General features: G+C 43.3%; 1 protein-coding gene across 8 annotated transcripts in view; it reads left to right on the top strand.

Moving 5' to 3' along the window:
• Nucleotides 1–14,619, top strand: part of LOC137432990 (chitotriosidase-1) — a 337,722-nt gene that overhangs the window by 98,193 nt on the left and 224,910 nt on the right. For 7 of the 8 annotated variants that reach the window (XM_068125358.2, XM_078783806.1, XM_078783807.1 and 4 more), the window contains 2 exons: nucleotides 4,899–5,037; nucleotides 8,584–8,918. The exons of the other annotated variant lie outside the window; for it this stretch is intronic. In XM_068125358.2, the coding sequence (XP_067981459.2) occupies nucleotides 4,899–5,037; nucleotides 8,584–8,897 (453 nt within the window). In that variant the 3' untranslated portion in view covers nucleotides 8,898–8,918. Of the gene's footprint in view, nucleotides 1–4,898; nucleotides 5,038–8,583; nucleotides 8,919–14,619 lie in introns of those variants that run through there. 8 annotated transcript variants of the gene reach the window in all.

The following is a 14,619-nucleotide window of genomic DNA, read 5'->3' as shown; positions in this document are numbered from 1 at the left end:
ATCGTCAGTGCTAGATACCCATCCATGACATCATTAGCCGTATCTGACTGGTCGTCATCAAATGACGCCGATCATCTTATATACAATGCCCCCGCAGATGACGATGTCGGTTTAGAAATTTCGGATTTCATTCTCTGCGTTTTGTCACACGTGTCATGTATTTTATCTTGTTCGGTCATCCTCTTGATTTCTTGATTCTGTCTCATACAAATCCCTAAACGCACTCAGCACAAAGATATTGATCCCTATTTTTACGGCATAGCCCATCGGGCAAAGCCGTCTAGAACAATGTTTGTCCGTCTGTATGTATGTATGTCCCCTCAAACATACCAATCAGAGCTGAGGATCTGGTCACATGACAGGGTGATGTGATTACATCTGATGCCATTATGGCATACAACGGCTAACTCCACACTCCACCATTTTGATTCCTATGCCGTTCAGGCTGAACATATTGTCGAACCTGTCATATATCACAATTGCCATGCTCTACCTTCACGTTTTTCATTCAGTGTGAAACACAAACAAACCGATTGTTAAAATTCTCATCAAATATCAAAAGCATAAACATTACGGATCTTCCAATGACCCAGTACGTATAGGCCTTAGGCTTCATGCCTCCAAGCCTCTCCTTCAGGCCGCTTCGTACAAATTAAGCCCAGGTTTCTTAATACAGTAGTATCGTTTCAGTAGTATCGTTTTCGTAATAATAATAATAATAATAATAATAATAATAATTTAAAAAATAATAATAATATCGTAAATATAACCATAACACTTTAATCCCAAGGTAGTGAATGCAAAGTTAATGGATTGAAGCGGTGTATGGTTTATGAATCAATGATAAGCAGTGTACGGTACTAACATCCGTGCACGGACGTAAGGAATTAGCCTCGGTTTTTTTATGGTAATATCATTTTCGTAATAATGATAACGTAACGTTAATATTATAGTAAATGTAATCGTAACACTAGTCCCTTCGTAAGTGACTGCAAAGTTACTGGAGGTTAAAATATATCATCTGCTTTTTTTTTTGTTTTGTTTTTTGTATACTGAATCGAGGCTCGTGAAAGAGCGAACATTTATTTCACAAACAAATCAACCAGACAAACAAAATATACAAAAAGAGGGAGCGGAAGACAAGATGGGGAGAGAAGGGGAAGCACACAACCACAACATTTGAGAGCAGAGAGAAGTGTGGGAGGGAGAGGGCTTGGGGGCAGGAGGCGTGGGAAGGGGGGGGGGGGGTGGGAGAAGTATAAAACACAAGGTGACCGAAATTAGCGGGGGTAGAAAAGATCAAGGTTTTGGATGGGGGAGGATAAGAGATGGTGGTGAACAGCTGTTTTAAAGACCTGGAGGGTGGAGTGGGATTGAAGAGAGTGAGGGAGTTTGTTCCAGAGGCGGGAGAAAAGAGGAATGAAGGAGTGAAGGTGAGCAGAAAGTCTTGATTTTGGCAGTTTAACCATAAGAGGGTTGCAGGCAGATCTTGTGCGACCTGTAGGAATATTTGGGGGACAGAGCCCAGAGAGGGCTGGGGGGGCAAGGCCAGAGAGGAGTCGGTAGAAGACGGAAAGACCACCAACCTGCCTGCGGTGAGTGAGTGAAAGGCCCTTGGAGTTAGCTTCATCGCGGGAGATTCCAATGATTCTGAACGCTTTGGTTTCAACAGCGTGAAGACGGGCTAGGTGTGAGGCAGGAGCACCAGACCAGAGGGGAGAGCAGTATTCCATATATTATATCCTATATATTAAAGTAGCGGCAGTTTTGTGTCCGTCCGTCACGCTACGTCATTACGTTGATTATGTCATTACGGCATATGACGGCTGACTCCAACGACCGACATTTTAATTTATATGCCGTACAGGCCGAACATGTTGTCGAAGCGGTCGAACATGTCATTGAAGCAGTCAAAGCTGTTGTCGAGGCGGTCAAACATGTCGTCGAAGTGGTCGAACATGTCGTCAAAGCAGTCGAACATGTCGTCGAAGCGGTCGAACATGTCATCGAAGCGGTCGAACATGTCGTCAAAGCGGTCGAACATGTCATCAAAGCAGTCGAACGTGTCATCGAAGCGGTCGAACATGTCGTCGAAGCGGTCAAACATGTCGTCGAATAGGTCGATCCTGTCGTCGAAACGGTCGAACATGTCGTCGAAGCGGTCGAACATGTCGTCGAAGAGGTCGAACCTGTCGTCGAAGCGGTCGAACCTGTCGTCGAAGCGGTTGAACCTGTCGTCGAAGCGGTCTAACGTGTTGTCGAAGCGGTCGAACCTGTCGTCGAAGAGGTCGAACCTGTCGTCGAAGCGGTCGAACCTGTCATCGAAGCGGTCGATCCTGTCGTCGAAGCGGTCGAACCTGTCGTCGAAGCGGTCTAACCTGTCGTCGAAGCAGTCTAACCTGTCGTCGAAGCGGTCTAACCTGTCGTCGAAGCGGTCTAACCTGTCGTCGAAGTGGTCTAACCTGTCGTCGAAGCGGTCTAACCTGTCGTCGAAGCGGTCGAACATGTTGTCGAAGCAGTCGAACATGTCGTCGAAGCGGTTGAACCTGTCATGTGTTTTAACACACGGACAGCTGTATGTTGCAGCGAGTAGAGTAGGAGACCCAATCGATCTGCGCATCTTTGCCAACCAGAGTGAATTCCACATAAGGAGAGGAACTGCACATGCTGCAGGCTGACTAACCCACAACGTTGTTTATAGTGAGATCGTATAAACCTAGAGGCAGATCGAGAGTGAAACTTGGAGTGTTAATAGCTCCCAAGAAAATGGTGCTTTAAAATATTTTTTTAATGAACTAAAAATACTTTAAATGGACAAAAATACTTTAAATGCACCTTTTATAGTTCATTAATATATACAGTATACATTACAACAAACGTAGGCTATATGTAATATGTATATGCTATATGTAATATGCTACATCTATATGTATAATATGTATATGTAAAGATAGAATCTCCACCAAGGGCATACTATCCTTTTCAACGAAAGTATCAAACAAGCCCAGCTACGCCGCTGTTAGACTTTCAGTCTTGTTTTTTGATCCCCACATCCAAGCGAACATAACTTGATTTCTAGTGGAAATGCAGATTTTCTAGTACATAACTTGCAGATTTTTTTTTTTTTTCTCTCTCTCTCTCTCTCTCTCTATCTCTCTGTCTCTCTGTCTCTCTCTCTCTCTCTCTCTCTCTCTCTCTCTCTCTCTCTCTCTCTGTCTCTCTCTCTCTCTCTCTCTCTCTCTCTCTCCGTCTCTCCGTCTCTCCGTCTCTCCGTCTCTCCGTCTCTCCCTCTCTCTCTCTCTCTCTCTCTCTCTCTCTCTGTCTCTCTCTCTCTCTCCGTCTCTCCGTCTCTCCGTCTCTCCGTCTCTCCATCTCTCTGTCTCTCTGTCTCTCTCTCACTCTTATGCTGTCCAATCAGGCCATTTGATGTTCTGAATTACGACTGTAGTACTCATATTTTAGCCGGAGCCGAGAGCCAGCTGGCGTGTACTGAATTCAATTGGCGAATACAGGAAAAGTACTGAAAATATCATCCTTGGATGTAATTCAAAAGGTAGAAAATGTCTCTATTCATGATATCACCAAGTCTCCTACTCGTAAATTTCATGGATCTGCAGGGATAAACGTATTGGCATGAGTATGACATCGGCTCCCATCTCTCTTGTACTTGAATGCCCAATGGTTCGCGGCTCATTGGGGGAAAACATGGCGCCTATTGGTCAGTTGGATAGACTATCTTTATATGCAACACTGGATTGACCCAACGGAAGTCAGCAATCTGATTTTTTTTTTTCATATATTCATGTATAGCTTTTTGTTCTCATGATGTATCTTATTATAATTCACCAAATGTCCATCTGTCCGTTCGAAGGTACTGCAAAAACGGCTCAACCGATCGCAACGATATTTTGGGTGGGTAATCCTGGGAACCCCTGGAGTAAAATTGGCTATATTGTTTTCAATTTTTCCAATTTTCCAGTTTTTCCAAACACGATGGAATAATATTTACCGATATGAACAGTGATGTGGCTTTTATTGAAAGTCTACAAATACTGTTTAGATTTTGAAGACAATTATGAACCTTCCACGAATGCGGAGGTGGACAGATGACGGCAATGCGCGGGTTTGATAATATCCAAATACAACCGTTATTCAATCGTAATGTTAAATCGTTAAACGTTAATCGTGTTAATCGTTTTGTTAAAGTATCAATTGATGATTGGAATTAAGTGAATACAATTACGATTTTGAATTCGTAATTGTGTTCACCTAACCGTACGGAACTTCACATCAGGATTTAAATATTTGTTTATGTCACGAATGTTGTTGAAAGTTTATTTTTTTTATATTAATGTTATTTAATTTGTGATTGGAGTTTTGCTGTTTGGAATTTAAAAAGAGATATCGAGTTCAAGTGAATGACGGAATGCCGTGACGGTTTCTACTTTCTAAATGTGAATTCGCGGATCACCATATGCAGATTCACCATTGACTAGGTATGGAACAAACGTACCAGTTTGTTTGCCAATGGGTACGTTTTTCATGGAAGTCCTTCACGAACTTGCTGTCCATGTCTGACGTGCAACTGAAGGTGCTACAGGAATGTGGAATTTATTGGTTTCATGCTGTAGCATTCGCCGTTTCTGCATTGTCTGTTTGCTTCTGGCCTCCCACCCATGCGTAGCAAGGGTACCTCACTAGTATGATAAATGTGACTATGCTCAAACGAATACAGTTAAATTAGTCACTTGGTTGTAGATTTAGATTGATTTAAATGTTAAAGAATACATTTTATCAGCATTTTCCCTGTGTATAGTTAAATTCACTCCCTTCTGTGAAAGATGTTTTCCTTGTTCTTTTAGTACAGCTCCAAAAGTGGTGTTATTTCCTGTGTGCAGGCTTGCTGGATCAAGAACCAGAACTTAGGTGGGAGCATGTTTTGGGCTCTGGATCTAGATGACTTTAATGGGGACGCCTGTGATGAGGGATCCTACCCTCTCATTGGACAAGTCAAAAAGGTCCTCACTGATCCAGCATGTAAGCCAACAAGCTGCAGCATTTTACTTTTTTTTGTTTGCATGATTGAGGCTTGCGGAAGGATGAGAGCAGAATGGAAGGGAACTAAAAAGGGGGAAACAAGGGGATGGTGGGGGGAGGACATATGGGGTGAACAAGCTGCTGAATAAAAGAGGAAGGGGAAAGCAGGGATGAAAGAAAAAAAAAGAATTGACAACTAACAAATGAAAAAGTGTAACCGAATGTTGTTTTCTGGCTTTCCTGAGAGTGGACACACTTGTTGCGAGCTTTGTGGAAAGACCTTCTCTCAGGATTGCTTTCCAGAAAGAGAAGGCAAGTTGTTTCACAGCAATTACCTCCCTACAGGATTCAGTGTACCATGGGTGGGAAGAAGGGTAGGATAACTAAAGACAAGATGTGATGGAGCTGTGCATAAGAGAGAGAGAGCAGGTTTCTGTGGAAGAATCCCCAGGCTGAGTTAAGATCTGGAACAAGTCATATAGGAGACCAGTCCTGAAGATAGATGGCTGCTTGCAGTCCCTGCCAATCTTCTTGAGTAAACTGCCAGACTCGCTGGTGCTGGGGCAGCTCTCTGAGAATAGCCAGAGAGACGTTGATTCTCACAAGCATGTGATCAGATGAACCAATTGGAACAGAGCAAGAGCAGGAGATAATTTGCCAGGACGTTTGTCATCACCAATTCCATAAGGGAGGATTTGTCATTGGGAGAAATCCGGGTCGGAACGTTCACACATTGAGTCAGTCCCATGGAGGTACAAAAGTCCTTCGCTGAGGTGCCATGGCTGGTGAGATATGTACCAACACCCAGCCACTTTGCATCGCCACATACAAGGAAGAGATAGTTTGGATGAGTGGTTAAAAGTTTATCCATGTTGTTTGAGAGATGTATATAGAGGAATCACTGTTTGGAGGACAGTACAACACACAGACAAGCAAGAAGTGGGAGTCGAAGGGAGATCGCATCAAGAGGTACTCCTGGGGGTTGTGAGGTGTAAGATCAGAACAAGGGCAGTGAGAAATTGAGTTATTGATTGGAAAAGTGCAACTCCATCGCCGCACAGTAACCCACTGAGGTTCAGGCCTATCAAATCAGAGGAGACAATAGCCAGAGTGAAACACTAAGGACAGTTTGCCATTGGCTGATGGTAGATTTGGCGTAATGTCATGAGATCTAACAAAAACAGCTTTGTGATTGGTCAACTAATCAGGCCCACCTCCTCCACCTCTGGAATTTCTGGGTTCACAAAGGGACTGCAAGCCCTTAACAAAGGCTCGTGGAAGCACGGCTATCCTTGCGTTGCTGGCCCAAAACGTTGAGCCTTTTTGTACAACTAGAGGTGGAACTTTGGAGTATTTATTATGGATTTTGTGGATATAATTCCCAACTGTCCATCGTTAATTGATATATATATCTGCTAGCTAAACAGTTGCTTAGCCTCTGCCTATTAGGTAAAGGAACAGAATCTCCTCCCCTGCGCCATGCTGATGAGGGCATATCCAATCCATGCCAACAAGCCTGAACCACCTATCCATAGATTATCCCTCTCTAGGAAGTACTTGCCTCCTAAATTGAGAATTTAATTATCTTCCTGGTATTGACTACAATACAAATCTACAGCGATTCATTCTGGTGAGCTCATGCAAAACACTCGGAGCCGCTGCAACTGTTTAGCCAACCATGCCTTTTTAAAGCTTTAATTGTTCTGGGCTGCTCCCAGAAATGTGTACTACAGACATGTTAATATGTGGCAGGCATTTCCCCTTAGCCAGGATGTACGCAGCAATAACTGGTGTGGCGTGTGCTTCCTGGTACCACTGCAGTAATGGTGTGCGTGTGTGTCATTTGTTGTTTGTTATCTCCACGGTGGATTTCAAAGGTCAAACAAGGCCCTCTCATGTCTCAAAGATCCACGTGTGTGTGTGTGTGTGTGTGTGTGTGTGTGTGTGTGTGTGTGTGTGTGTGTGTGTGTGTGTGTGTGTGTGTGTGTGTGTGTGTGTGTGTGTGTGTGTGTCCATTATGGTGCATGGGAAAATGTTTCTCACAAATAATAGGTTATTATAACAATACAGGATGGAAGATGAGACGAATAATAAATAAACGGAACAGACCAGACACACAAAGGACAAATGAGTGGGGAAGCACACACTTATACAAAGTAACTTTACCCCACTAAGGCACCGACATTTCAGATTCAAACCACACCAAAGAAGATCACAGGTGAGGACCTGAGCAGGCACAAGACCTTTCAACACCACTGTGGTGTTATTCAAGCTGGTGTGGCACAGGACGAAGTGCTGCTTGGGGCAGGAGACGATATGATGGTGATGAGGAGGTGGTGTTTGTGTCTCTCCACTGAATCTTCTTGGGCGGCGATGAAGCAGAGAGTGAGATCATATGCGATCTCTTATAAATGTCCAACTGCCGTCTTCCCCATGTGCATCCGCAGACGTGGCTTTTTAGAGTTTTTGCTTACGCATGCAGTACAGAGTAACCCAAAGACCGCCTTTCCAGCACGAGTCTGATCGCATTCATTTGCTGCCTGTAGGCGACGCTGCGTTCTTGGCCATCCCGCCCCTCTCCAGGGCTCCACACCCAGACTCCAGGACCACAATGGCCTGCAATTTTCTGGCCAAATGGCCCACCATGATGTCCATTTTAATGTGTGAAGTGCTTTCCGTATGCCTTTGTGTCAAGTGACATCAACTCCACCACCTGGCCTTGCCTGTACATGAGGGTTTACACAATACAACCTTACCCTAGTCTGCTTTTAGGTTGCAATCACTGCCTCCTCGAAGTGGCAACTTGCCCCTGACATATCCCGAATACAGGTGTACATCTACCCTACTCAAGCACATGGACCAAGCACTATTCTTACCACATTCTATCTGTCGATCCCACTCCCCCCAACTACATCTTACTATAATTCACCAAATGTCTGTCTGTCTGTCTGTCCATCTGTTCCCAGGTCCCGCAAAAACGGCTGAACTGATCACAACGAAATTTTGGGTGGGTAAGCCTGGGAACCCCTGGAGTAAAATTGGCTATATTGTTTTCAATTTTTCCAATTTTCCACTTTTTCCAAACACGATGGAATAATATTTACCGATATGAACAGTGATGTGGCTTTTATTGAAATTCTGCAAATACTGTTTAGATTTTGATGATTTGAGTGTGATATGATTTAACGGATGTTTATATAAATCGTTTAAAATAAAAAAAGCCTTCAATTTCTGATATTTTGCCTTTTCATTTGGGCCTCCCAATTGAAGCCCCGCCCATAGGGCGGGTACCGTTGCTAGTACATATAATATATCACTCCCACCAGCCTTTAAACTGTGAGCACTATAATCGATTTTTTGAAATCGTGAAATTTGGCACCAAAGTTAAAAATACAATACCGCTCAGCAGTTCTTGTGACTGGGTTGCATCGAGCTGGTCCTTTGGGCCCTCGTCACCCAATTCATATCAAAGGTTTGTAGCACTCTGCAATGTTTGTTGCATAATTAACCTTCCAAAAACTGATGTTCTGCCATTTTGTGCTACAGATGCCTGTGATGTGAGAAACACTTCAACACAAGATGCCACACCTGCAATGGAAACAAATACTTTGCCTTTCCCAACCTATCGTTCCCCTTCTTCCAGATTTACAACGTCACCCGCACCTACCTTCAGAACAAGAAGTGAAAGTGAAGTTAGTATCGATAGATTCTGTTCTGGCAAAGTTGATGGCAATTATAAAAATCCAATAAACCCTAGAAAATTCATTTCCTGTTCTGGAGGTCACACATACATCATGAATTGTCCTGCAGGTCTCTTCTACAATGAAAACTCAAATTGGTGTGACTATCAAGGTGAATAAAAAATGCCGCAACCACCTCAATATCCATTGCTATTTCCATAATTACCACCGTAAAACTCCACCAACCACAATTCAACAGAAATAGCAAGCTCACAACAAAAAGGTGTAATCGAAAAATCTACGAAAATACCACGAAGAGATGAGAAAATCAAATAATTCTCATTGAACACATCATTTGATTGCTTGAAGAGTTAAAGTGCACTTTAACGCATTGTTGTACACATTTAGGCCAAATTTACGAAGGAGGCTTAGCGACCCGTAGAACGCGGACAAAAACATGGGTGCAGGTGCACAGCCAATCACACGTCTAAATAGCAATTTATGAAGGAGATAAACAGCTGATTAGCCTGTGAAACACCGCACGTATCTCCAACATCCAATTGAAAGGAAGCACTAGCATAGAATCTCAATGCCATGGACAATTGTTGGAGGGGATTCATCAGATTGCTCCTCGTCGTAGGTTAAACGAGTTCATCTTGCACTAAAGCCTCGTGCTGGCTTAATATTCAGGTTCACGATGTTTACAAATATAATTTCGTTCAAAATTTTGGGAGATTAGCAAACCTGTACATTTTTGGAATCAGAGCATGGAGAATCCGAAAATCAATGTTGTCATTTGCACAGACACAGATTTTGGATTTTCAAAATGGCCGCCATAAAATACATATTTTGCACTATCTCGGCTTCGAGTCAACCGAGAAACTTGATTAAATATGCTAATCCTATGTTTTCTGGGTCAAGGAATTCAATAAACGCCTCAAAATAGTGCTCAGGATTATAGAAAAGCAACAAACAAAGGTAATTTAAAACCATTGTCTTTATATTTATGATATAACTGTATCACATAATACATGATATTGCAAGTCCTTTGAAGTTATAGGTATGGGTTTACAAAGCAAGAAAGCAGCCTTGTTAGTATCAGATTTTTTTTTCTTTTTAGGATACTGAATCGAGGCTCGTGAAAGAGCTAACATTTACTTCACAAACAAATCAACCAGACAAACAAAATATATAAAAAGAGGGAGCGGAAGACAAGATGGAGAGAGAAGGGGAAGCACACAAACACAACATTTGAGAGCAGGGAGATGTGTCATTTGATTTGAGCAGGGAGATTGAACTATAAGTCCCATACACAGGATCTACTAGGTCTATACCGTTCAGGAATATGCTTTTACAGATCTTCATCACTGTCCTGAGTGTCATTTTCCCAAAAGTGTTTACGCAAATGCCAACATTAATTTTTGGATTCCTCATGCTCTGAATATTCCAAAAATGTATAGTTTTGCTAATCTCCAAAAAAATTGAACGAAAAAACATAGTCAACCTGACTATAACAGTGAAGGTGGCTGGCTGGAGATCTTAAGGTCTTGAGTTTGACTCCCTGTCATGCTGTTTAAATAACACCAGATGGGTTTAAATAACACCACATCCTTCAGAGATCGGCAAAATGAGTTCAAGCTTACTGGTAAACTACCAATAAAAAGCCATTCAATGCTTGTTTCAAGGCCTTAAGGGCACTCTTAAACATGTCCTTTTAATCATTTAAAGGCTTGTGGTTAGGTTTTGACATCACGACTTACATAATCACTCTTCATCGCACGATCATCGCACGATTAGCAATTCTACACACGTATAACTCTTAAACGCCTTTCGTAAATTCCGCCGTAACCCTTCAGCCTCAACTTGTGGTTTTAAGCAAATTCAGGTTGACACACCGAGTCATTCAAATTCATCTTAAAGACATATGAAAGATATCAAACCAGCCAGGTACGAGTAATTGGGAGGAGGCACAATTAATGAGGGGGCAAGAGGCAATGCATGATAAGGGGGGAGAGGATGAGAATAAAAACGAAAACTACCATTTTGCATTTGTTGGCCAAATATGCAATCACAGTCGCTGGCTAAAGCAAATATCCCATTCCCTTGTTTTAATTTCCTCTTCCATACAATTAAAACAAAGAACTGAGTCTTGATCTTTTTCATGGAAGCTTCCTTGAGATACAGACACCCGAGTTGGGTGTTTGATTCTGCTTCCTTTCCCAAGATATCATTACATTGCAAACATCATAACAACCTTAAATACTCCATCAAATGATGATAAATAATGGAGTTTTTGGTATGCAATCGTTCCAAGCATTATCATCATTATGATGGTCTTGTACTTCACACATCATTCTGCCATTGAAAGTTATTTTGGAATTCCAAGTTGCATCTCAGCATTCCAAGAACATCAACTTCACCTGTGAACTCCTTGATGACATTACTTTACACTATTATCAATATTATTACATTATTGGGACCAGGTCACAATGGTTTTACTGCAATTTATGGGTCACAATGGTTTTACTGCAATTTATGGGTCGCAATGGTTTTACTGCAATTTATGGGTCGCAATGGTTTTACTGCAATTTATGGGCCGCAATGGTTTTACTGCAATTTATGGGTCGCAATGGTTTTACTGCAATTTATGGGCTGCAATGATTTTACTGCAATTTATGGGCCGCAATGGTTTTACTGCAATTTATGGGCCGCAATGGTTTTACTGCAATTTATGGGTCGCAATGGTTTTACTGCAATTTATGGGTCGCAATGGTTTTACTGCAATTTATCGGGTGCAGTGCTTTTACTGCAATTTATGGGCAGCAATGGTTTTACTGCAATTTATGGGCCGCAGTGGTTTTACTGCAATTTATGGGGAGCAATGGTTTTACTGCAATTCATGGGCCGCAATGGTTTTACTGCAATTCATGGGCAGCAATGGTTTTACTGCAATTTATGGGCAGCAATGGTTTTACTGCAATTTATGGGCCACAGTGGTTTTACTGCAATTTATGGGGAGCAATGGTTTTACTGCAATTCATGGGCCGCAATGGTTTTACTGCAATTTATCGGGTGCAGTGGTTTTACTGCAATTTATGGGCAGCATTGGTTTTACTGCAATTTATGGGCCGCAGTGGTTTTACTGCAATTTATGGGGAGCAATGGTTTTACTGCAATTCATGGGCCGCAATGGTTTTACTGCAATTTATGGGCAGCAATGGTTTTACTGCAATTCATGGGCCGCAATGGTTTTACTGCAATTTATGGGCAGCAATGGTTTTACTGCAATTTATGGGCAGCAATGGTTTTACTGCAATTTATGGGCCGCAATGGTTTTACTGCAATTTATGGGCAGCAGTGGTTTTACTGCAATTTATGGGCCGCAATGGTTTTACTGCAATTTATGGGTCGCAATGGTTTTACTGCAATTTATGGGTCGCAATGGTTTTACTGCAATTTATGGGGTGCAATGGTTTTACTGCAATTTATGAGCAGCAATGGTTTTACTGCAATTTATGGGCCGCAGTGGTTTTACTGCAATTTATGGGCCGCAATGGTTTTACTGCAATTTATGGGGTGCAGTGGTTTTACTGCAATTTATGGGCAGCAATGGTTTTATTGCAATTTATGGGCAGCAATGGTTTTACTGCAATTTATGGGCCGCAGTGGTTTTACTGCAAGTTATGAGCCGCAACGGTTTTACTGCAATTCATGGGGCGCAATGGTTTTACTGCAATTTATGGGTCGCAATGGTTTTACTGCAATTTATGGGGCGCAGTGGTTTTACTGCAATTTATGGGCGGCAATGGTTTTACTGCAATTTATGGGCCGCAGTGGTTTTACTGCAATTCATGGGCCGCAGTGGTTTTACTGCAATTTATGGGCAGCAATGGTTTTACTGCAATTTATGGGTCGCAATGGTTTTACTGCAATTAATGGGTCGCAATGGTTTTACTGCAATTTATGGGCGAAGTATAAGTATATTTATGGGTCCACACCCGGGGGGGGGGGGGGTGGGAGAAGTATAAAACACATGGACACTGCAAGAACTTCCAGGAAAGAAGTCGGAATTTCAAAAAATTGGATCTGGGGCATATTAACGGGTGTAGAAAAGATCAAGATTTTGGATGGGGGAAGATAAGAGATGATGGTGAACAGCTGTTTTGAAGACCTGGAGGGAGGAGTGGGATTGAAGAGAGTGAGGGAGTTTGTTCCGGAGGTGGGAGAAAAGAGGAATGAAAGAGTGAAGGTGAACAGGAGAGTCTTGATTTTGGCAGTTTAACCAGAAGAGGGTTGCAGGCAGATCTTGTGCGACCTGTAGGAATATTTGGGGGACAGAGCACAGACAGAGCTGGGGGAGCAAGGCCAGAGAGGAGTCAGTAGAAGACAGAAAGACCACCAACCTGCCTGATTTGTATGCATAGTCTAGGTTTGTGGAAGAGCTCGCACACTGAATGGATCAGAACGTAACAGACAAAAACAAGACGCAAAACACGCACGTACGGGGTGATTTTCCTGGGGGGGAAATCAAGGCAGGTGTGACGATAAACACGATAAGGTGACATAGCTACCTACACAAGGCTCACTGATGGTGTGGCTACCTCCATAGTCTATACTAACAATTTGTGACAATGGGTCCACGCAAATCCCAATTACCCTACTCCATTGCCCCAGCGGCTGTGGACCATCAAAAATGGTACAAAGGGGGAGCATCCCCACTCTATCGTAGGATTTTCAAAAACACATTTCTCTTTTAACTTTAACCCCCCCTCTCTAATGGTTCTAAGCAAACAATTTACCTGCTGTCCCACATGTTGATACTCCAACAACCTCCCCTCCGATTCCCCTGATGTGCTTCCACATATCATGGCTGGGTAGAGTGGGTAGTGGTGGCTTTCTCCATGCTTAACGCATCTAGGCATCTGTGCCACTGACATATCCCCAACACTTCACACAGTTAACGACTGGGGGGAGGCCTCTCTCTTGTGTCCTCACAGGCATGTGGTGCTCCATTCCCTCTGCTGGGGTGCTCAGGCCACTCTCTAAACTCTCATGCCCCTCTGGAATTCTCCATGTATCCAGTGCCGGAATGCCCTCTCCTATAAACCTTATTGCTAAAAGCCACACCCCAGCACTTCATCAACTCTTGCTTGCATTTCTGCAAAATAAAAACTTTTCTTCACCCAACATCAATAGCAGAATGACATGCTGTACCAGATTATCTGAACCCCATCTAAGCTAAGACCAATTAAGTTGAAGGTTCGTCTCCATGAGGGGTGGGGGAAAATGGGTGTACGCTGCTCTTATTCACACACAGACGGTGGGCGTGAGAGGGCGAAGGCTGTGAGGCTTCACATTGGGGGAGGACTATGGGCACAAAGCATCGATGTGGGAGAAGATGACGGGGTCGAAGTGTCACCTTGAGGGAGGGCGACGGGCTCGAAGCGTCACCTTGGAGGGGGGCAAAGGGTGTGAAGCGTCGCCATGGGAGAGGATGATGCATGCGAAGAGTCGCCTTGGGTGGGGTGACAGGCAGGAAGCGTCGATGTGGGGAGGGAGAGTGGCACAAAGCGTCGACTTGAGGAAGAGGGGAAATCTCACCTCGAGGGAGGGGGGTGGGCGTGAAGAGTCGCCTCGAGGGAGAGAGACGGGCGCAAACAGTACCCCTGAGGAAGGCCAACAGGCGTGAAGTGTCATCTTAAGTGAGTGAGACGGGTATGAAGCATTGCTTTGAGGGAGAGTGACCAACACAACAACACTAGTCATCGTGATTTAACAACAAACACACCAACACCAGTGTAATACTCCGTATGGAGTATAGAAGAGGCTTGACTCGATTAAGATCATTGAAGTTGGCTACACTCAGCAAGAACTGAACAACTGTAATTATCGCACACATCTC

This window comes from Myxine glutinosa, chromosome 8 (assembly GCF_964187855.1).
Source record: "Myxine glutinosa chromosome 8, kmMyxGlut1.1, whole genome shotgun sequence".
Taxonomy (NCBI): Eukaryota; Metazoa; Chordata; class Myxini; order Myxiniformes; family Myxinidae; genus Myxine; species Myxine glutinosa.
The sequence above is the reverse complement of the archived record's forward strand: the minus strand, read 5'-3'. Positions and strand labels throughout refer to the sequence as shown.